At 61.0% G+C, this 22,003-nt stretch overlaps 1 protein-coding gene across 3 annotated transcripts; it reads right to left on the bottom strand.

The window, feature by feature from the left end:
* Positions 1-202: 202 nt before the first annotated feature.
* Positions 203-20,980, bottom strand: AFAP1L1 (actin filament associated protein 1 like 1). Of its 3 annotated transcripts, none has more exons than XM_039559844.1 (19): positions 20,887-20,980; positions 8,333-8,461; positions 7,766-7,849; positions 7,369-7,466; positions 7,120-7,231; positions 6,687-6,785; positions 6,099-6,310; positions 5,667-5,846; positions 4,923-5,009; positions 4,602-4,695; positions 4,323-4,475; positions 3,708-3,919; positions 3,304-3,449; positions 2,912-2,990; positions 2,684-2,798; positions 2,364-2,528; positions 1,982-2,160; positions 1,601-1,729; positions 203-1,344 (listed from the first exon to the last, which is right to left on the bottom strand). In XM_039559844.1, the coding sequence occupies exons 1-19, from the start codon at positions 20,900-20,902 to the stop codon at positions 1,321-1,323; spliced, it is 2,313 nt and encodes a 770-aa protein (XP_039415778.1). In that variant the 5' UTR covers positions 20,903-20,980; the 3' UTR covers positions 203-1,320. The 3 variants fall into 3 exon arrangements, with proteins under 3 accessions (XP_039415778.1, XP_039415777.1, XP_039415779.1); XM_039559843.1 differs by having other exon boundaries at positions 2,684-2,801; XM_039559845.1 differs by lacking the exon at positions 6,687-6,785 and having other exon boundaries at positions 2,684-2,801.
* Between the last annotated feature and the right edge of the window lie 1,023 nt (positions 20,981-22,003).

Genomic DNA, 22,003 nt, shown 5'->3' on the forward strand with positions numbered 1-22,003 from the left:
CGTCCCTGCCCCTTAGAATGAGCTTTAAGGTCTTTTCCAACCCAAACCAGTGTGGGAATCTCTGATGTGCTTTCAGGGGGCTGCTTGTCCCAGCGGCCACTGCCACAGGGGTGCTGCGCCCACCCCAGCCCCACCCTTACCCTTTTCCCTGGGAGCAGGAGTAGCATTCCTGCACTGCTCCCTCCGCCAAAGGACCCAGCAGGCCGGTGTCAGCGTTTTTATTAAAAGCTGCTTACCTAGCTACTAACACAGGGCTGTGGAAGAGCGAGCTCCAGAGGTTAATTGTGGCAGTCCATAGCGTGAGTGGGTGATGGTGACTCCCTTGTTCCCCACACAAAAGCCGGGGCCTTTCCTCTCCATTCCTGTCCCTCGTTTCTGCCCATGCTGAGTGACCTTACTCTATTTCTCTTTTCTGCTCCAATAGCACTTCTGTTATTTTTTTTTAAATTTTTAAACTTCCCTTCGCTCCATTTTGATCACATGCCTTACCAACCTGTGTCTGAGTGCAGCAGCCAGAGTGTAGATGTGCTGTTGGCCAGGAGACAGCCCTGTCCCCTTCCCTGCTCCCCCCAAAACAGCATGGGACCAGGGCAGAGAGCTGAGCTGCCTCCATCCCCAGCCCTTTGCAGCACTTCTAAGCTGTTTAGGTGAAAAGCGTCCACTGGTAATTCGCTTTCTAATGCTGACACTTGAGCTTCCTTCATTCCCAAGGGAAGGCAGCATGCCCTCACCCTTACTGCCTGGAGGACAAGAAGGAAACACTGGACAATGGCACTTGGTTGAGGCACAGCAAGCTGGAGCCATGAGGAACCCTGAGATGAGACCCTGCAGAGCTGGGAGCAGTAAGCAGGGTGACCAATTGGCATCTCCGAGGTGGCTGGTCCTGAGCAGCTCCTGAGGGGGCCAGAAACCCCAACAAGTCCTTGGTTGCTTTGGCAAATGTCAGCCTGGACACACGCTGATCCTGAAAACCGGAGCATCTGCTGGGCAGTGCAAACTGGCAGCCCCAGGCTCTCCCCTCCTTCCTCCTGCACCCAGAGTTTGTGTCGGACTCCTGGCTCCGGGGCAGGCTCCCCCCAGAGCTGGGTCTCCCAGTGGTTTGTGACCCTGATCCACGAGGAACTCCCCTTCCCCACCCGCCTCCCAAATCCCCTCCCGCCCCCTTCCCCTGGTTTATAGCGTTGGTGGTGCCGCAGTGGTGGGGGCTGGGAGAACGTCTCTTCCCACCACGGCTCCCCAGCACCCTCCCAGTGTCTTGGAGAAAGGGGGCTGGTAGCTCCTGCGTGATCCCCAGTGTGTCAGGGCCTTGGGCAGGCTGGCTTAAGTCTGCTTCTTTTCCCATTCCTGCAGAGAAAGGAGAAATAAAAAGGGATGAGGAGACAGCGCTGGAAAAGCAACACTGAGCCCTTCAAGGTTTCCCTCCCTACTGGAGGCTTTGGGTCACCTCAGCATTTTCCAAGCATCTTCACTGCTACCCTGGGCATTGTAGGGGCGATGCTTTCCCTTTCCCACCCAGCCCTGCACTTCCCAGATTTCATGGTTAAACAAGGGGCAAAGACTGAGGTTTCCCATGGGGCCAGGGAGGAGAGTGAAGCAGGACCTTGGCTTTCCGCAGCACGCTTCCCGTGTTGGCAGGGATGATGGAGGGGCTTCTCTTCCTCAGCTCTGCTGCACAGTTCACAGGGACCAAGTGCTCCGGGGGGCCCCCGTTTGGCTTGTTTGTAGTTTCCTGTGGAAAATGGGGAGCAAGAAAAGTTTAGGAGACCCAAGAAGCATTGACAACCAGATTAAAAAAAATTTAAAAAGCACGAACTGTCATGAGGTGAAAGTTGAGGTGATCATACCTAATTCACACACCACTGTCCACAATGGGACAAAGCCACAGGGACGTCCCCTCTCCCCTGTGCTGCTCCCCCAGCACCCCAACCACTGTCACTGGTTGAAACTGGAGCTGTGAAAGTGAGAAAAAAAGGATGCATACCCCATTCTCAGCCTTGCTGGTCACAGCCAGCCCCAGGGCTGGCCCTCCTGCTAGCGACTGCTTCAGCTGCTCCTTCACCTCGGTCAGCTTGAGCTCCAGATCGACCCGAGACTCCTCCTTCTGCCGGCATCGCTCCTCCAGCCCCGCCACCCGCTGCTCCAGCTCCTGCAGCCTCGGCCCTGCTGGCACAACCACCTGGCTCAGGGCTGGCACAATCCACCCATCCTCCTGCACGGCGACACTAGGTGGGGCTGCCAGCCCGGCGGAGTGCTGCAGCCAGCCCAGCTCACGGCCACACTGTCCCCGTGGCCAGCCCCGTGTCCCTGTGCCAGCCCGGCTCCGTACCCGAGCGTCTCGGAGCAGCTGCACGGCCCCGACCTACCCGTGCTGCCCTTCATGGCTTCCCGCAGCTCCCGCTTCTCCTTCCGCAGCAACATCAGCTCGCTGCGGATCGATGCCTTCTCCTTCTCCAGCTTCTCCTTCTCCGTCAGGAATCGCCTGGCGTCCTCCTCGGCCCGGTTCTTGCCGTACCTGTACTGGTTGGCACCTGCGGGCATGGGGAGAGCCCGTGAGGGGCTGCACTGATGGCACCCGTGCTCCAGCTGAGCCCACCCACCACCCGTGGCTGCACATCTCTCTGGGGAACAGTCCCTCCTGCCCTGGCCAGCAGCCCTGGGGAGGTTTGTGGGCCCGGGGACTCACTGGATGCGTGTCTCTTCACTTTGACTTGCGGGTCCACCCTCCGCGATTTCTCGCTGCAGGACGAGGCGTGGCGCTTCACCTGGGCCCCACCCGGCCGCCCCGGCTCCTCCTCTGCCTGCTGGGAAGAGGGAGAGTGAGTTGAGACACATGCAGGGCCATTGCAGCCCAGCCAAGGCTCCCTGGGCCACTGCGGTGGGAGAGGATGAGTTCAGGTGAAGTCGTGCCCACCTGAACCTTCTCATAGGGGACATCATCGTACACCACCCGGGAGGAGTCCGCTCGGTGATCCTGGGAAGAGCTGGCCCACCTGCACAAGGAGGGATGGGGTCTTTATTCCCACACCAGCCTTACCAGCCCCTCAGGGAGCCTTTCCAACTCTGCATCGCTCTCCCAGCTTCACTCATGACCCCACCCTACCACACCCTCAGCACTGACTAAATCCTTTCTGCTTCCCATCCTGCCCAAGGGAACAACCCCGGGACACTGACTGTGCCTGAGATCACAGCCGCAAACCACAAACCACAGCCCAGCCTGAGCCCCTTCCAGGGAGTCTCCGGGGCTAAGGATCACCATCCCCAGCCCAGCACTCAGCCTCTGGCACAGCACGAGCACAGCCTTACAGGTAGGAGTGTCTCACGGCCGTCACGATGTTAGCAATGGTCTCCACATCCACGTAGTCATAGTGCAAGGCCTCTGGGGCTGTCTGGGAGCCTGTCTCCACCAACAGGAGACCCAGCCAGCGGCCCAGGTCTTCGGAGCAGCTTGCCTGGAGGGCAGAGGAAGGGTTGGGATGCATGCCCAGCTCCCAGCTCCTCGCTGCCTCCTGACGCAAAGTCCTGCTGTGCACAATCCCCCTCTGTGCACCAAGTTCCCGTGCGGCTGCCCCCAGCTCACCCAAATGGTGCCCTGAGCTTTCCAGGGGAGGGGGAAACAAGACACTGCTTGCATGGGCTGTTGATCATCCCCAAGGATCGCTCCCCCAGCCTGGCAAGCCGTTCCTTAAGGCCCGTCCCACCCCGCTCACCTCCAGCGCCGTCACCTCCTGCCCGTGGCGCAGGATGCGGAAGGCAAAGGGGTGCTTGGGGCCCAGCCCGGGCACCACCTCGCAGCCCCGCAGGACGATGGCGTTCACGTGCGTGCGCAGGTCCGTGCGGTCCTTGTGGAAGTAGAGGGTGTTGCCCTTGAGGCGACACCAGCGCTCCTTCCAGCACTGGTTCACCAGCACGCTGAGGTAGCCTGGGGGTGCCGGGGGAGGGAAGGGCATCAGCGCCTGCTCGGCTGCGCCTCGGGCAGGCTTTGACAAGGCAGAGGTTACAGCATGGCTTCCTACTCATCCAGCCCTTCTGTGCGTCAAGTTTCCCCCCACGCAACCAGCGGGGCCCAGGGGAGCTGCCAGCTTCGTACCAGACAGCCCCCCAAGCCTGTTTTTGGGGACATGGGTGACCCCTTGCCCACTCATCATTGGAATTTGCAGAGCCAGGCCTGGGCAGCATTTCCCAGCCTGTGGCAGTGTCACAGTCCCCCAGTGAGCTTGTCCCCACCCCTTACCCCCTACAGCCCTGCTTGGGGGAAGGATGTCACTCCCCACTGATCCCACTCCCACCCCCCAGCCCCATCTCTGCCCCCAGCCCACACGAACCGCAGCAGGGGATGTCCTCCTCGGTGGAGGAGGTCTGGTTGTCCTCGGGGGATGGCTTCTTCTTGGAGAAGCTGATGATCCTGGTGATCTTCTTCCCCGCTGCCCGGCTCATCGAGCCCTTCAGGTCAGCCAGGCCGCTCTTTTTGCCTTTCCCTGGAAGGATAGGGCAGCTGTGTGACCCCAGTGCGTGTCCTGGCATCCCGCCTGGCTGCAGATGCTGCCCAGCTGTGGGCACACAGCTGGCCCTGGCTGGGTGGGCAGTGGGGACAGGGACAGTACCATGCTCGCCGTGGTCTCTGCGGGTGGCCGGGGACCCGGTGTCACCCATGGCCACACTGTCCGAGTCTGAGGTGTGCTTCTCCTGGGACAGCCGCTGTGGGAGAGCAGAATCCCATCAGCACCATCCCCCAGCCACTGCCAGCCCTTCATCCCCCTGCATAGGGCTGGGATATCCAGCTCCTGCTCCGCTTCCCAGCCCTGCAGAGCTGCTGTGACAATGGGAAGGGCTCCTTGTGCAGCCCCAGGAGTTTGGGGTCCCCCAGCCCCGTGTTCCCCAGGTTTGGCCGCAGCAGCCCCTCACAGCCCCTTAGAAACCATCACCTTATCCAGCTCCATCTTGCACGGCATCGCTGGGGAGGTGGGGGCCTCCATCCCGCCCGCTGCTGGACTGCTGGCTTCCTTTATCACCTGCAGGGACAGCCCCAGCTGTCACTTTGAAATGACCCGAGGGCCAGGGCTGCCCTCCCTGGCTCAGCTCCTTCAGTGCCAGCGCCAGGCTGAACCACAGGGACAGGTCCTGCTCTCCACAGCACACGGCAGCAAACCCTGCTCAGGGCTGCTCACATCTTGGCCCCTTCGAAACTTCAACCAGTTTTGTGCATTTTGTCAGGGATTTTGGAGATCTCAGAAGGGAGAAACTTGGGTGCCAAGCCAGCATCATCCTGCCAGCACAGGACACCTCGTGACCCCCGTTTTACAGGCGTGGCGTGTCCTGGGTGCGTAAAAGCACCCTGTTCTCCCCGATTTGGGGTGACAGCTCACTCAGAGGTGTGCTCAGAGGCTCCTTTCCCACCCGCCACCCCTTCCCCACAGCCCCTGCTTCCCGGCCCTGAACAAAGGCAGGAAAAGGCCCTGGGGAAGAGGAGGGGGAGAGCAAACATCCCCCCAGCCGGGGCTATCAGCACCGGAGACGCCCAGGCCCTGGGAAGCGGCTGATAAGAGACAGCAGCAAAGCCCCCTCCCCTTCCAGCGGGGCAAGGCCATTCCCAGGGCAGCCCCCTCCCCAGCTCAGGCAGGGAGATGCCAAGGGGAGTCTGTGGATGCCCCTGGGGGGACCAGTGGTACCTTGAGCCACTCCTCAGCCTGCTCCTTGCTCTGCACCGCCAGCACCAGTGCCTCGGCCCCCGGCAGCGAGAACCGCAGCTCGTGCTTCTTGCGCCGCCCGTCCTTGGGGACATAAATGACGTTGCAGGTGCTCAGGGGCACCTCCACATGTGGCTGCCGGTCCTTGGAGCTTTTGTAGCACTAAGGGAGGCAGAGAGAACTGCTCAGGGCTCAGGAAAACCTGCCTGTCCAGCTGCTGTGCTGGGGGTCTCACAGGCAGCACAGGGTCTCAGGGTCCCTCGCTGGTTGCACAGATGGAGGTCGCATGTGCTGCAGGGTAGTGGCAACCCTGGGGCAGGGGCTTTGTTTGGATGGTGCTTTTTTCCCTCAGCTTGGGCTCAGCCACTCTCCCAAACCCCCAGCAGGTTTCTGTCCCCCCAAGGCCAGGCTCACCAGCAGTTTGCTGTCCCGGATGATGGTGAGCTGCTTGGCCCACTGCCCGAAGCGCTTCTTGCGCAGGAGGAATGCGCAGATCCGGCAATCCTTCACCAGGTTCATGGAGGCCTCCTCCGAGGGCCACTGGTGTGTCAGCTGCTGGCCCTTGCCCTCCTCCTCCTCCTCGTCATAGGACTCGTAAGAGCTGCTCATGGCATCCGAGTCATTGTCTGGAAGGAAGCAGGGGAGTCACCCTAAAAGGTGCCGCACACACTTCCAGGGTTCCCCGTGCCCAGCGGGCTCCAGACCGAGCTGGGCTGGGTGCCGGGACAGGCGGATTCCGTGTCATCCTCTGGAAGCAGCAGTGTTTGGCACCAGCCATCTCCATTTCCCTTGGAATCCCAGCGGGATGCCCGTGGGCCGAGCGCCAGCCCCAGGTGCATCTGCCCAGAGCCCTGAGCTGCTTTATTTCTGTGCAAGGCTCACACTGAAATTGTGCTTCCCCAGCCTCAACCCCAGCAGCCCCCAACCCACTGCTCAAGCCCCACCTCGGGCCGGACTTTGCCAAAGCTCGCCCCTCCCTCTTGAGGACACCCAGATACCTACAGGAGTTTTTTTGCTCCCCATTTATCCTGGTGACGGGGTAGCTGCTGTCTGCATCCTCGTAATAGCCGTCCTCGATGGAATTGGGGGGGCTGGAGCTGTCTGCAGGGGAAGCAGAGGGAGCTGGGGCTGCTACACCTGGTTTTCCCTCAGGGATGCTCAGTGGGGCAGAGCCAAGCACGCTCTCCCAGGACATCTCAGCACTGGTCCTCTGTGGCTCTGATCTCTCCCCATCACCCCATTCCGGGTCTGGCTGGAGCAAACAACTCCTTGCAGTAACAAGTGGGATGGAAGGAAGTGGGATACAATTCCTTCCCCAGGGTGAGCAGTCAAACCCACTGAGTGCTGCCTGGTTTTCCAGGCAGGTGAGGGATGCAGCGGGCAGCTTGTGGGGCTCCCCCCACCCTCCTGCTGGCCTGGATGGAGCAGGACTCACTGCGGGAGGTGATGTACTCAGGGGCCTTGCCAGGGCCCAGGGGCAGCGCTTCCTCGTAGTAATCCTCAGGAGGGGGAGTGGTGGGCAGTGGAGGAGCAGGATCCACAGGAACCTATGGCAGAAACACCTCCAGTGTGAGCCAGGCAGCAGCAGGAGCGGGAGCAGGGCACGGGAAGGGTCCCACCCTGGCCACTGCCACCTCCTGTGAGGTGCAGAGCAGACCTGGCTCGGGGACAGCCGGGCACTTACAGGTTTGGCCGTCTGGTTCCCTGCCAGTTCCAAGCCAATGCCGTCGCTGGTGTCCCCCTCCTCCTCCTGCATGTCCTGCAGGTCCCCCAGGTCACAGTCTGCATGGGGTAAACGGAGGGTGAAGGGAGCAGGAAAGCAGAGCTGGACATCCCAGCTGTGCCCTCCAGGGATCTCCATCATCCTTCCCTGGGAAGGTGCTGGGAGGTGGCATCATTGGTGTGTGGGTTCCCTCGTGGCCAGCCCCCAAACAGCTACAAGGGAGCAGGAACAAGCACCTGGAGCGATGATGCCCACTCTGGACACAAGGATACAGCTGTCACCCTCCCTCCAAAGGACTCCAGGACCGTGCACCCACCCAGTGACCCCCAGAGCATCCCTCCAGCCCAGCCACACGTACCAAACTCCTCAAAGAGGGACTCCACGAAGCTGGTGCCGTTGCCCAGGGACGCTGTGTTGACGTACATGTAGTCCACATCCTTCCCTGGAATTGAGGGGGATGATCTGAGCCTGGGGCAGGCACTGGCACCCACAAACACCAGCCCAGGGACACAGCCCACCCCACCAGAGCAGGCAGCGGGGATGGAGGAACGCCCAGGGATGCTGTGGCTTCCCCAGGAGAGCAGGAAGGGGGCAGACTGTGAAGCCCCAGGTGCACAGCGCCGGCCTTCCCGCGGAAACCCCTGCGCTCAGCACAAACCCGGGGCAGGAAAAGCTCTGGGAAGCAGCGTTTCCGCAGGGAGCAGCCCTCCCGTATCCATGGCAGGGCTGACGCCAGCCCTGCTCCCGGGGCAGGGAGGAGCTTCGGAGTGAAAGCAGGGAGCAAAGTGCCCTGAGGGCGCTGAGCAGGTGCTGGGCTCAGCCCTGCCCTGCAGAAGCTTTTCCCTGCCCTGCTGGGTTTTGGTTTCCCCTGCTGGGGACACCCACTGCCCCTGGAACAGCCGCTGGACAGGAGAGGCACACAGACCTGCAGGCGGCTGCAGCTTCTGCAGGATGGTGGAGACAGCCAGCTTCTTCTCCTGCGTGGTGGCACTCAGGTACTCGTGGTCCAGCAGCTTGAGCAGGACGCTGAGCTCTGGCAGGAGCTGGTCCAGCACTGGAGAGAGCAGGAAAAATCCTGTCAGCCAGGGGAATGTGGGGATGCTGGGGTTAGCACAAGGCCAAATGGGCTGGAACCCCTGGGTGTGGCAAACCCCATGATGAGGGGTTTTCCCAGCTGGCCCAGCACGGCTCAGGTGGTGTTTGCCAAGTGCTCCTTCCATGCTCCACCTCCACACAGACCCCAGGATGAAGCCTGGATGGGAACACCAGCTCCACAGGCTGCTGGACCTCTATCAGAAGGCTCAGAACATGTATTTTTCCACACAGATGAAACTTCACCTCCGTCTGCCTCACTGCGTACCACTGCTGCTGGTGCCCCTTTGCTGTGCCAGGCACTGGGGGGTGGTGGAAGGAAAGAGGGAAAGGAAATCCAGGTGCCATCTCCAGAGCCACCTGGCAATGCCACCCTGAGATGTTCTCCCACCCCTCATCTGCTGGGGGATATTTATTCGCTCCTGCTGTGCTCAAACCACCAGTTTTCACAAAGAAAAAGCACACAGCAGGTCTGGGGTGCCCAAGTGGCAAAGCTCCTGAAAAACACTTGGATGTTTCCATGCCAGAGCTGGGCTACAAAAAGAATTCCTCACTGAAGGCAGCATTTACAGGGATGGCAGCAGCTGACAGAGCTCTGGGAAAACCCGAGGGCCAGGGGTGGGAAGGATGGGGAGGATGAACGCGGCAAGCTCTGAACTCCAAATCACTCCCGAGCTCCCACACCCTCACTTCTGCAACAACACCCTCATCCCAGGTCTCTTCCTTATCTCCACCGAGCAGGGTAAGACAAAACAAGCCTGATCTGGACCCAAAGTGGAGCCTCTGTTCTACCACACACCTGCCCTGTCCAGGGTAGCTCCTGCAGGATCCAGCACCTGAATGGGAGAGGCCAAGCTCAGGGACACCAGCAACCCCGGAGCTCTGGAGAGCACAGAAATACAGAGCTGCAGTTCCTCCCAGGGCACGATCCCTCCTCTTGGCAGCCACCAAACATCCTCCCAGCGCAGCTGGGGTGGCACACAGCTGGCTTTGGGTCTCCAGGGACAGCAGCAGAGGCCAAGGGTCACCACAGAGGCAGCTCGGACGTGCTGACTGATGGGGATGGCTCGAAGGAGGGGACAGTGTGTGCCCCAGAGCTTGGGGACACCCTGGCTGGGCTGTAGCTGTGCCCACACTGCCCCTTGGCAGAGCAAAGCTGGGCAGCAGCAAGGGGCTGGCACGGGGTGTATTTCCCAGGGAAAAGGAAGGATTCTGAGCCACTGATGGGATCCTCCTTCCTCACATAAGGAACATGGAGCCAACCACTGCTGCCCAAAGTCCCAAAGGTGTTCCCAAGGGTGAAGGGGAGCCCAGCAGGAGGGAGATGATGCGGAGCAGTGCCAGCCAAGACGAGCCCCTGGGCACAGAGACAACGTGCCCACCCTGAATCGCCACCGGCCCAGCACACGGGCCAGGATGCTGCTCACGAGGCTCTTCCTGCCTCCCTGCATTCTATCTCCACAGACCTTCTGCTTCCTCCTCCCTCCCCAGCGCCAAGCTAAACAGCAGCCTCAGCCCTTCTGGCCACAGCACCGGGCAGTGCCCATCTCCCACGGGCAGGCCAAGCCAGGACAGGCAGCCCCAGCCTCAGCACTGCTCCAGGAGGAACAAGCACCCCCCAGACCTTGGGCAAGGAGAAGGCAACCACAGGGAATGGGATTCCTGCTCCTTGAGCTGGAACAACATCCCACAGCCAACAGGCAGCCACAGGCCAGGTCCTGCTGATGCTCTGCTCACACCTCCTGTGCTGGGGACCTGCTCTGCCAGGTGACAGCCTCGTGTGTGGGGTGTGGGGGAAGCACCCAGCTCCCAGTGCCCCTCTGCAGAGGCAGGGAGGGAGGGAAGAGGGGAAAATCCTCCTGCGATGCTGCCGAGTGCTGCACAGGCAGGGTGGGATCTGCTGGTGATCTCCAGGCAGGTGAGACATCCTCCCTGCAGGGCTTGGCAGGGCAGGGGACTACAAGAAAGCAGCTGGGACAAAAAGCAAGATTTCCCCTGTCCAGCCAGCAGCTGCAAACATCCAGGGCGTCACCCATGCTCCTGCAGCCCCAGCTCAGCCAGGAGCTCTCACAGAGGGCATGGGGACTGTGCAGGCTCCCACACAGCTCACCAAAGCCCAGGCTGTGGGGTCAGCAGCATCCCCCCCACTCCCAGAACACCCCAAAGCCCAGGCTGTGGTGTCAGCAGCATCCCCCCACTCCCAGAACACCCCAAAGCCCAGGCCATGGGGTCAGCAGCATCCCCCCACTCCCAGAACACCCCAAAGCCCAGGCTGTGGGGTCAGCAGCATCCCCCCCACTCCCAGAACACCCCAAACCCCAGGCTGTGGGGTCAGCAGCATCCCCCCCACTCCCAGAACACCCCAAAGCCCAGGCTGTGGGGTCAGCAGCATCCCCCCCACTCCCAGAACACCCCAAAACCCAGGCTGTGGGGTCAGCAGCATCGCCCCCACTCCCAGAACACCCCAAAGCCCAGGCCATGGCGTCAGCAGCATCGCCCCCACTCCCAGAACACCCCAAAGCCCAGGCCACGGGGTCAGCAGCATCCCCTGCACACGCAGGACATGTCCCATCACAGCCACCAGCTCCGTGTCAGGGCCCGGGGCCAGCCCAGGGCAGAAGGGCAGCCTGGTTTCTATTAATAGCACCAAAGCGGGCGGGGAGGGGGGCGAGGGGACCCTGCTGGGCACCAGAGCTGAGGGTGCCTGATAAGCCAGGGCTGCTGGCAGGGGCTGAGCTCAGCAGCAATGCCCCGAGCCGGGCACACTCAGCACGGACCGAGAGCTCTGAAGGCGCCTTTGTTTCCCCCCAGCTGAGCTGTCCCCTCCATCTCCCTTGTTAAACATCCTCCAAAATACAAGGGGGAGGGAGTGGGCACTCAAAGAGGCCTGTGATGCCAGGAGGGCACACTGAGCAGATCTGGGGAGATCCAGGGGAGATCAGGGAGGCAAGGAATTAATTTCCTACGCTTCCAGCCTGAAGGAGGTTAACGGGGGGGTGGGGGGCTGCAGGAGGCGAGGGGAGATTGCTCTGGGGGGCAGCAGGGGATGGTGTGACCAACCCAAGGTCACCTGGCAAGCAAGGACCAGCACAGGCACTTCTGCAAGAGCTGCTGGGAGCGAGCACAGACCCCGCAGAGCTGGCCTGGGGACAGGGGACACGGCTCCTGTGCTGAGGGGGGGCACTGGTGGCAGTGCCCTGGGGGGCTCTGAGCTCAGGGACAGAGGCAGCAGAACAGCAAAGGGCTCCTGGGGAGGAGGGGGTGGGATGTCAGAGTGACCACAGGTGACACAGCTGAAAAGGGACCCTGTGTCCCTTGCCCACCCTGCTCTGGGACATCCCCTGCTGCTTTCTGCTGGGGCTTCTCCCGCACCCAAAATCCTGTGGGATCACCCCACCTCCCTGCACTCAGGCTTTGCACAGATCCCAGGACAGACAGTGACACCACAAACTCCCTCCTCCTCACGTTTACAGCCTCTCGCACTGCTGTGACAGGATGGGAGACGTCCATGAGGTCTCTGAGCCTGGGAAGGCCAGGACCCGTGGCAGCAGATGGCTTTAGCATTAACCACAGGGCTGGATGGGCTGGGGGGACCCAGGGCAGCTCTGCTGGGACGGGGTGACCCAGGGGACAGCACCAGGACACTGCTGCCATGCAGGACACCGGGGTGGTGTTTCTCTTGCTGCCAAATCCTGCCCTGGCAGCAGCACCAAGCAGGGTGCTGGCAGAGGAGCTGCATCCCCTCCAGCCCCTCTCTCCACCCTACAGCAGGCCAGCTCTATTTTTAGACCCCACAAGTGTTCCCCCCCTCCTCAAGGACCCTTTTCCCAGCACAGAGATAAGGTCTGGACACAGCCTGCAGCTGCAGAGCCTCCCTGCTCCACTACAGCAGCAAAATCAGGTCCTGCTCCAGTAACCTGCCAAGAGGAAGAAGAGGAAGAGGAGGAGGAGGAGGAGGAGGAGGAGGAGGAGGAAGAGTCTCTGGCCAAGCCAAAGCAGGAGTTTCCTGGTGTAAAGGCCCAGCTTTTGCAAGGGGAGAGATCAAACAACCCCATGGAGTTTTCATGCCAAGAAAAGCCCAGCCTGCAGCTTGAGAGAGCCCCGGGGAGGGGAGATGCTGAATCACAGCTCTGAAATGCAGTGGGAGGTGCACAGGGACCCCTATCCTGTAGCTCTGCTGCCTCCGGCCGCGCTTCCTCCTGCGCCAGGTGATGGCTGGGGCCGAGGGGGGCCGGGGGAAATCGGATGCTGGGAGTAACAGCCATTGTCTGTAGCTAAAATAAAACCCAAGCACAAATAAATCCTTCCTGTTGGCACGGGCAGGGCCCTTGGACGCTCTGCCTGCCCCCACACGGCTCCTTCCAGCTGCCACCCGCAGCAAACAAACCTTTGGAGCTCCTGGGATGCCTTGAAGAGGTGGGGACAGCACCTGGTGACACCCCAGCCCCTGGGGGAGCCCTGCAGGGAGGTGCCTGTGGGACCAAAGGACCCAGAGGAGTTCTCTGCAGCACACAAACCGTGCTGAGCTCTCCACAGGCTGATGTGGAGCCACCTGCAAGAGCCACACAGTGCTGGGACGTGTCCCCATGTCCTGCTGGGTGCCCCAGCGCGGGCATCACCGGAGGGTACTGCCCAAGGAGATGCTGGCAGCCCCCTCCGGCCCCAACACCGCTGCTCCTTGAGGAAGCCCACAGCCTCCTGAGCACTTTGCTGAGCTCCCAGGGCAGTTCCTGTTCCCATTCTCATTCCCAAGGAGGTTTCTTCCCGCCGGGGAGGAGGAGGCAGGCGAGGAAGTGCCTCGGTGGGGGTGGCTCGGCGCTCCCAGAATTGTTCCTTTGTGCAGGGGACAGCAGGACAGAGCTGCCTGCGGCCACTGCTGTGGCACTGCCCTGCCAAGTGGGCAGGAGAGAGGCAGCAGCTCAGCCCCGGAGGTGGCAGGAGCCAGCCAGGCTCTGCTCCCGGCCACTCAGCACCTGCTGGGTGCGGGGCAGTCCGGGATGGACTGGTGGAGCCAGGAAGAGCAGCCTGGAAAACACCTCCTCCTCCTCCCAGGGTGTCCTGCTCCAGGCCGGAGGGGTTTTAGGGAAAAGCCAACCATTAATGATCACACTTGAGCCCTGGCAACATCCCCTAAAAGTGGAAGATTTGCTGAGGGGCCGCTCGGTGCACATGAATCATCTCCTCCCTGCAAACAAGGGCCCCTTGAGTGGGGCGGATGGGGAGAGCCTCTGACTCCGCATCCAACAATTCCAGCAGGAGCTGAGCACTTGGGGCTGGCTCCGGCCTGGCTGCGACCCTGCCACCCTCCCTGGGATAACTCACGGGATCCTGCTCCCAATTTGGCTGCTGCAGCAGCATCCCCGAGTGTTGAGGAGCACAAGGCGAGCTCAAATCTTTTGTCTGGTTCCCCAAAGTCTCAGCACGTCCCCACTGTCCCTCCAAGCAGGCAGAGCAGCCATGCACAGCTCCTGGGGACCTCATCATCGTGGCCTTGCAGTAATTAATATCCTTAGCTGATAGCCTTGGAGAATCAGTCTTGGGAGCTAAATGTGCAAGCTGCTTGCCTGAGGGGGCACCAGGCCCCCCCGGTTCTGCCTCCCAAGCAGCGGCTTCTCCCCTTACACGAGGAGCCCGCAGGGTTTGGAGGGCTCCTCTATCCTGCTCCAGCCCTGGGAGAGGGGCAGATGAGCCACCAGAATGGTTAAAAAGCACAAAGGGTGCCCTGGCTGTGCCTCCCGAGCCTCCTCCATCAGTGTCCCCCTCTGCTCCAGTTGCACCCCAGCGCTGCCAGCAGCTCCGGGGATCCCTTTCCCAGCACAGCTCCAGTGGCAGCAGCTCAGCCACTCCAGCAGTGCCCATGGAGGCTCCTGGGCCTGTCCCAGTGCCTTGGCCAGCAGAGGCTCATCCCCCCAGGACACACAGCCCCGCACAAAGCCTTATCTCAGGCCTTGCTGCAGCCACTCACCCACCCCAGCAGAGACCAGGCGAGTCCAGCCCAGAGCTGCTCCCTCAGCCAGGCTCTTCCCAGTGCCCTGCCTCACCCTGGCTCTCTGCACAGAAGGGGTTCCGAGTCCTCACCACCTCCCAAAAACGGGAGAAGAGCAGAGGGAGCTGTGGGACTCACCTGGAGCCACAGCTCTGCCCTGCACGAGGGAATCGGACACAAGCAACGCTCCGAACATCCCCCTCGGAGCGCACTCCTTCCCGCAGGAGACACAGCTTCTCACATCCTCCTCCCGCTCTAAAACGAGCAAACAGCAGTCCTGAATAGAGGGAAGTGTCACTACAGGCTGACAGAGCGTGCAGAGGGCAAGGACTATCCCCTGCATTCGAGTCCCTGGCAGCTCCCACACTGCAGGAGCCATCCCTCACTCCGGGGGGCCACTGAAGCCTCTTTGCTCTGTAATTGCATTAATGAGACGTGCAGAACGAGGGGATCGTGGCAGGAACCACCCAGCCTGGTGCCAGCAGGACACCCCACAAGGAGCGGTGCTGACTGCACCCCCTGGCTGGGTCGAGGCTCTCCTGGTGGTGCCAGACCCAGAGCACGGCTGTGGGTGCGAAATCTCCCCATCAGCCCCAGCCCCTCACCCTACACAGCCCCCTTGGCACCCCAGTCCTTGGGCAGCGGCTCCCCAGCACAGCCATGGGACATCAGAGGGACCAGAGGCTCCCTGAGGTGACATCGCTGCCGGGAGAACCCCTGGGACAGCCCCTGTTGTCCCCCATGAATGTCCTTCCTCACAGCAGCTTCACAAGTGCTGCAGGTAATAATTAACAGGCTGATTAAATCATCGACAAGCACCTCCTGTGTGAGCCAGGCCGCCGGTGACCCCCCAGTGCCCCGTGCTGGGGCAGGACCCCTCCTCCAGGGCCTGATCCCCCCTTTCTCTGCCTCCTGGAGAAGTTTGTGGCTGTTTGCTGCAGCTCACCCAAAGCAAACTTTATCCCCCTGACCCGGAGCTGCAGCTGCCCCCACCCCAGAGGAGCAGGGGTGGTTTTTGGGTCACCCCCTCTTGCAGCTGTGCACAGCGAGATGGTGAGCAAATAAATCACCCAGGTGAGAGATCTCTGAGTGACCCTTCCGTGTCCCCAGGCTGTGGGCAGCCTCCAAACTCAGCTCCTAACCCCGGGTATGAGGTGTTTCCAGCCCCAGCTCAACACAATCAGCCCTGGAAAATCCCATGGGATCACAGGTTTAGTACTTCCAGACTACATTTCAGGACTCGGTGCCAGGCTCAGCAGGCTCGTGGCAGGATGCACCAGCCTGGGAGCAGAGCTCGGGAGCTGCTGGCTGGAAAATACATTTAAATAATGAATGAAAAAGAGAGGTTTGAGATGCCCTTTAAAGGAATAGTCAGGCAGGGGTGAGACCTGCTGAGTAATGTATAAAAAACAAGCTTCAGGCAGAGGAGAGATGTTAGCATTACTCAGAACCCAGAGTAAACTGTGTTTCCTCCAACCAAAATTTTGGTGTCGGCCTTTTCCAAACAAACTCCAGCAACAGGTTGGCTTGGGCTCCCCTCCAGCACTGGGAGAGGCCCTGGGATGGTGCCCCGAGCGTTTGCCCACTCCTGTGCCCACCCTCTGTGGTGGGCAGAGCACCGGGAAGCCTCCCTAGGTCACCCCTTCCTGCCCGTGGCTGGCTCTGCGGGGACCTGGAGCTGTCACCTCTCTGTAGCCCTTGGTCTCCACCAGACCTCAGCCTCCAGGACAGCTGGGATTACAAACTTCAGCCTCCAGGAAGAGTTGGAATTCCAGCTAATTGCAGGCATTCTAGTGGGAAACCCCAATTCCCACCAGCCCACACCACCAGCCAGGGCTGGATCCAGCGCCCACATCCCCAAAATCCCCGCTGGTGGGGGTGGAAAGCTCTCTGCACCCCAAGAGACGCCTCTCCATGGCCTGTACATCCCCATTCCCCAAAGCCACGTTCCGGGATGCAATTCCTGACCTGCAGGAGTGAGACATGGGGAGGCCAGCAGGGCTGGCACATCTTCCCGCGAGGAAAAGTCACACGGGGAGGTTGTGACAGGATCCTGAGAAGGGGAGGAGGATCCAAACCCTCACCTAGCAGGGTATGGGCAGGGATTTGCAGGAAGGAGCTGGCGGATCAGCTTTCCCAAATCCCACTCCGCTGTCCCGAATGCCATCAACAGCAGGATATGGATCCTTCTTTACAGAGCTGGTGGGAGCAGTAATCCACAGATCCCAGCGGGGGAAATACCCCTGTGGCCCTGGGGGCAGGGAGACGTGCCCAGCACCAACCCCCAACCTTGGCATCCCTGCCCTGACCCCCACAATGCCCAGGAGTTCCAGAGCTGTGCTGGACACGAGTCCCCCTGCCTGGTGGGGCGATTGGGACCCTCTCAGTGGCCACCCCAGCCCTGTCCCGATGTCCCCAGGCCGGGGCACAGCTGAGGGTCTCCGGGTGTGGGGGCTGGGGCCGTGCTGCCCCGGAGGACCCTCGGCGAGCAGGATAAGCGTTATTTTCTCAGCCCTTCCCTTTCCTTCCCTTGCCAAGCTCCGCCGGGAGCATCAGGTGCAGCGGCAAGGCCACCATCCCACAGCACTTCCTACCCGTTTAACCCCTGCGGGGCAGGGCTGGAGGGGCAGGAAAACCGGGATATCCCAGCGGGAAAGGTGACAAGGTGTGACCGACTGCTGTGGTGCCTGCCGGTGGCTCCACCAGTGCTGGCACCTGGTTCACCTGCTTTTAACTCCGGGACACCAAAACCAGCTCTCAAACCTGCTTCTCCTTATGTTCTATTCCTGGTTTTGTCCTTCACAACCTCGGTTTCCCAGAAAATGAGCAGCTGCTCCCCCCATCGCAAACTCGGGTGGGTTTAATGCTCAAAAAAAACCCCGGAGAAAGCCAAAGCCGTTCTTCAAAGTGCTCCTTACACATCTCCTGCTAATTGCCAGCAATCAGAGCATACCAGCGTCTCCCTGAGCTCCCTCTTATCACTGCCAGGATCAAATGCACATGGAAACCACTTCAAAAAAAGGAAAAAAAAAAAAGAAGTATTTTGAGCGTGGAAACCCCTTGCAGCAAAGCTGTTTTTGTTCCAAACTGTTACGAAATGTCAGTGTTTTCCCTCGCCTGCCAACGAGCCGGCTTTGATGCCACGGGAGGCTTTATCAGGAGCAGCAAAGGAAGGGGCTGCAGCAGCCGCGCCCTGGGGGGAGGCTCACAGAGGTTATTTCATCCTTCCCCAGCGCAGATTGTCAGCCCAGAACCCACGCAGGGACCTGAGCTCCCCAAATGCCGCTGCTTTCAGCGCCTCGGGGTGATGACAGGCGGCTGCTGCCTGCCAGGGTGCCCTTCCCGCTCTGTCACCTCGTGGGTGCCCTGGCACGGGTGCCAGCCCCTTGTCTGTGCAGTGAGAGGTTTCCAACCCAACTGTCTTGTTGCTGGCCTGGGACAGTGACATTTAATAGAGATTTTACAGGACAGAGAATTGTGACATTCATTTTAAGGTTCCTTACAAGCAGGAGGAGATGTGTTCCTCAGGAGAGAGTCTGAGCTGTGCCAGAGTGGGTAACAGGGAAGGGTTAAGGGGTTAGGACATGAGTCTGGGATGCCAGAAACCACTTCGAGCCTCCACTCTGCTCAACTGTTATCTCCTGTCCCCCAGCAAGTGATTTGGCCACGGAACAGCAGGCAGAGCTTGGGTCGAGCCCAGTGTTCTCCTCTGAAAAGGCTTCCCGCTGCTCGGGATGAGACAGCTTCTTCAAAACCTTAAACAAAGTTTTCCTGGGCAGGGATAGGAACCTCCTGCAGGCCCGTGGGAGCTCCGGCGCTGCTCCACAGCAAAGGGCACGGCAGCCTCGCAGCTCTGCACGTTTGCACAGGAAAAGAGCATTTCCAGGTCAGGAGTGGGAAAGAGGCAGGTTTCTCCAGACAGCTAAGGCAGTCCCCAGGGCTCCTGGCTGGGGGACACTATCCCACAGCGTCCCTCCCCTCTCATCAGCTCCTCTGCCAGGGCTGTGCCCCTCCGGAGCTGCCAGGAGGCTTCACGCGGATCCAGGATTTCCCTGTGAAGGCCAACGCTGCACACCACGGATACTGGAAAATCCAGAGGGGCAAACAACTCCAGCGCTCCATCAGCATCCCCAGGGCCACCCTCCCACCCTGTTTTACCCACCCTGAGGGGCTCAGCCCCCTTCCCCACACCCCCGGGCTATAAACAGGCTGAGTTTCCAGCGGAAGGAATGGCTGCAATGCGGAGGAGAGCTCGGCACTTGCCCGGCGCTAACAGCTGGCCCGGGCTGTGCTCCTCACCACCCCAGACCCCTTCCACCGGCAGGATTCCTGCTGCCAGCTCGCAGGCGGCAGGGCAGGAATGATCCCGGCAGCCTCCCCATTCCTGTGGGCGAGCTGGAGCCAAGTTTATCCCTGACACATCTCCGCCGGCTTTGGTGGATTTAGAGCCCAGATAAGTTTGGGGCAGGACCTAAATTCTGGTGGCTCAAAAGGTCAGGGAAGAGACACTAATGAGGGAGGAGAAGCCATGTGTGAGCACGGGCGTGTTTGAGCAAAGGATCACCTCCCAAATCACACACTGGGAGCCGGGTTCTCCATCAGCACAACCTGAAACAACTCTGCCAACAGCCCACAGCACCAGTCCCCCCACTGAGCCACTGGTGTAGAGCTGGGCCACACTGGGCGCTGCTGGGCAACGAGAAGAAACTGGCAGATGATAAAATCAGGATACAGCAGAGCTCCAGGTGAAGAAAGGGGCTGCCAGGGAGCGGGGAAAGACTGGGAATGGGCACTGAGCTCCTGCCTAACGCCAGACCCAGCCCGTCCCTGGGGAAGGGAACCTTCCCCCTGTGAGTCACAGCCCCCAGAGGGACCCAGCAGCTCTGGCTGATGAGCAGGAGGGGCTGGGGGAGGTTTCCATTAGCAAAGAGCCACCCAGGTGCCAACAGCAATTCATCACAAGCACTCAGAACAAAGCAGGCAGGCGCTGCTGTCGCTGCTGTGGCAGGCACCAGCGACGGGGATAAAACAGCTCTTCCCTGGCAGGGTGAACCTGTGGAGAGGCCAAACCATGCCCAGACACGGCTACCACAGCTGGGCATCCCCTCCTTCCCTGCCATAAGGTCCTAGGTCTGATTTTTGGGGTGGGCTGGGGTACGAACAGGGAATTTCCCATCAGGTCACCCCACAAGAGAATGGGGAAGCCAAGACCCTCTGCTCCCCCCTGTCCCCAGCAGTGATGTCCTCTGGGACCCTGAAGGACAGCTCTGGCATCAAGTGTCACTTGCCAACACTCCCTGTCCTGCCACAGCTCCCTCCTTCAGAGCTGGCAAAGCCACCCTGGCTGGACACTGCCACGGGGGACGGATGTCCCTGTCCCTGTCCCCTCCCGGGCTCCAGGCCACTGGCACTGCTCCCTGAGCACTGACACCGTGCCTGTGTTTCCACCAGTCCCCAACTCCTCAGAGCTGTGTTTCCACTGCGGAAACGCCACCCCATCCTTTTACATCGGGAAGGGGAACTCTTGACCCCTGGGTCTCTGTGGTGCTGACCCGGAGCTGCAGACACAGCACTCCTGAGCTGCCCTGGGACTTCAGCGTGGTCCCAGCCCGTGGAGCCAGAGAGGCCCCTGGCCACTCTCTTATCATTTTTGGCCAGCATTTCTGTAGCACCTCCAAGGACAGGTCAAGGGCCAGGACCCCCGTGCTCCATCATGTCACCACCTGCTCCTCCTGCGCAGCCCCAGGCTGCAACCAGCAGCAGCAGCAAGAAGCAATCCCCCTGCAAACTTCCCCCTGCTCCCTCCAGGGACCTGCCAGCCCCAGCAGAAAGCCAGGACCTTCTCTGCAGAGCTGGCCCAGAGCCCTGGCAGGTTTATACAGATCCCAGATCAAAGGCCAGGAGCTCGGTGAGCCCGATGCCACGGGCTGCAGGCGGGAATCGCACACGTGTGGGAAGGCAGCTCCCCCCAGCAGGGTGGGGATCAGGCCCTCCGTGGCTTTAGGAGACTCCTGGCGTCTTCCCCAGACAAGGAAACCCTCTGAACCCGATCAGCCCCATCTGGAAACGTCACCTCCCTTTCCACGGCCACAATTTCCCCTAACAAGTGCTTACACCCCACGGCCTCCCTTGCAGGCTGCTGGTGTTTTCCCCATCCGACCAATAAAGAGAAACTGGTTCCAGTTCGTGCCCCAACCGGCCCTGCTGGAGGAGTGGTGGGGAGCAAAGGCACGCTCCGAGCACGGTCCCACATGGATCCCGGGATGCGCCCGCTCGGCTGGGATGGGATGCACGACCGGGGATTCCCTGCGACGGGCACGGGCATCCCTGTGCCCTCCGCGCTGTGCTGCGGGAAGGGGATGCCGGATGCCCGATGCCCGTCCCGTCCCACGTCCCCTTACCGCTGAGCCGGTCCATGGTCCGGAGCCGGGGGAGCCGCGGCCGCCCCGGGAGCTGCGGGCGGGCGAATGTCCCGGGCAGCGGCCGCCCGGCGGGGCCGGCTCTGGCTCGGGGCGGCCAATCCCTTCCTCCGCCCCTCCCTCCCTCGCTCCCTCCCTCGCTGGGGCGCACGGCAGCGCCGAGCACCGGCCCGGCCCGGCACGGCACCGGGGACACCCCGCGGGGACAGCCTGGGGTCCCCCTGCCACGCTGCGTCTCCCCTGGGAAGGGTGGGGGGTCTTGAGTGGGCCACCTCCACCTGCCCGGGCTCGGCAACTTCGCTTTAGGGGGAAAAAAGGCGAATTCCCACAGCCAGTAGCAAGCGCAGCTTCCCCTCAGCCCTTGTTTCCCCTCCCCGAAATCCCGTCCGTATCTGCTCCCTCCTGGTGGCCCTGCTGTGCCCTGCTGTGCCCAGCTGTGCCCAGCTGTGCCCAGCGTCTCCCTGACCATGCCACTGTCATTGTCCCTCCCCGGCGACCTGGGCTGGGGAGACCTGTGGGCCGTGTGACAGTGGCCCAGGCGTGGCAGCAGGGATGGTGGCTCCTGGCACTCCCAGGACAATCCGGGCTGCAGCTCAGCCCTGTGGGGACAGCGGGTTGTGACAGAAATGGGATGAGGTTTCACATGTACCCAATTATGGCTTGGGAAAGCAATAATTGAAATATAAGATGTGAATTAGCAATGGGTCTGGAGAAATTATCTTTTTGGGGCAATTTCAGCCCAGGACCACTTGGCCCCTTTCATCCGCCCCATGCCCAGGTGGGAACCAGCTCCTGCCTGGATGGTGCTTGATCGTCTCTCCATTCTGGATTGAGCTCCACTTTTCTTCCATAATTTGGGATCACCTTTGGGGCTGTGATTAGAGCAGGAATCTCAGTCCAGGGCTGCCAGCACTGCCAGGCTCCAGCTGCTCTGGGGCTTTGGGACAGCTTCCAGGACAAGTGGTGACACCTGGGGTGTCTCTCCCTGGTGCTGGGACACCAGCAGGGACCCTCACAGTGTCTGCTGCCCCAGAATGGCAGGGGATGGAGAGGCTGCCCTGGCTCTGAGGGATAAAACCAAGCCCTGCCTCAGTTTCCC

Source organism: Corvus cornix, chromosome 13, assembly GCF_000738735.6.
Source record: "Corvus cornix cornix isolate S_Up_H32 chromosome 13, ASM73873v5, whole genome shotgun sequence".
NCBI classification, from domain to species: Eukaryota; Metazoa; Chordata; class Aves; order Passeriformes; family Corvidae; genus Corvus; species Corvus cornix.

Excerpts from the sequence above, each read along its gene's own strand:
- AFAP1L1 (XM_039559843.1), bottom strand. Across the intron at positions 6,786-7,119 it reads TGAGTACATCACCTCCCGCA|ACAGCTCCAGCCCCCCCAAT; the intron begins GTGAGTCCTGCT and ends CTTCCCCTGCAG. Across the intron at positions 4,696-4,922 it reads GCAAGATGGAGCTGGATAAG|CGGCTGTCCCAGGAGAAGCA; the intron begins GTGATGGTTTCT and ends GCTCTCCCACAG.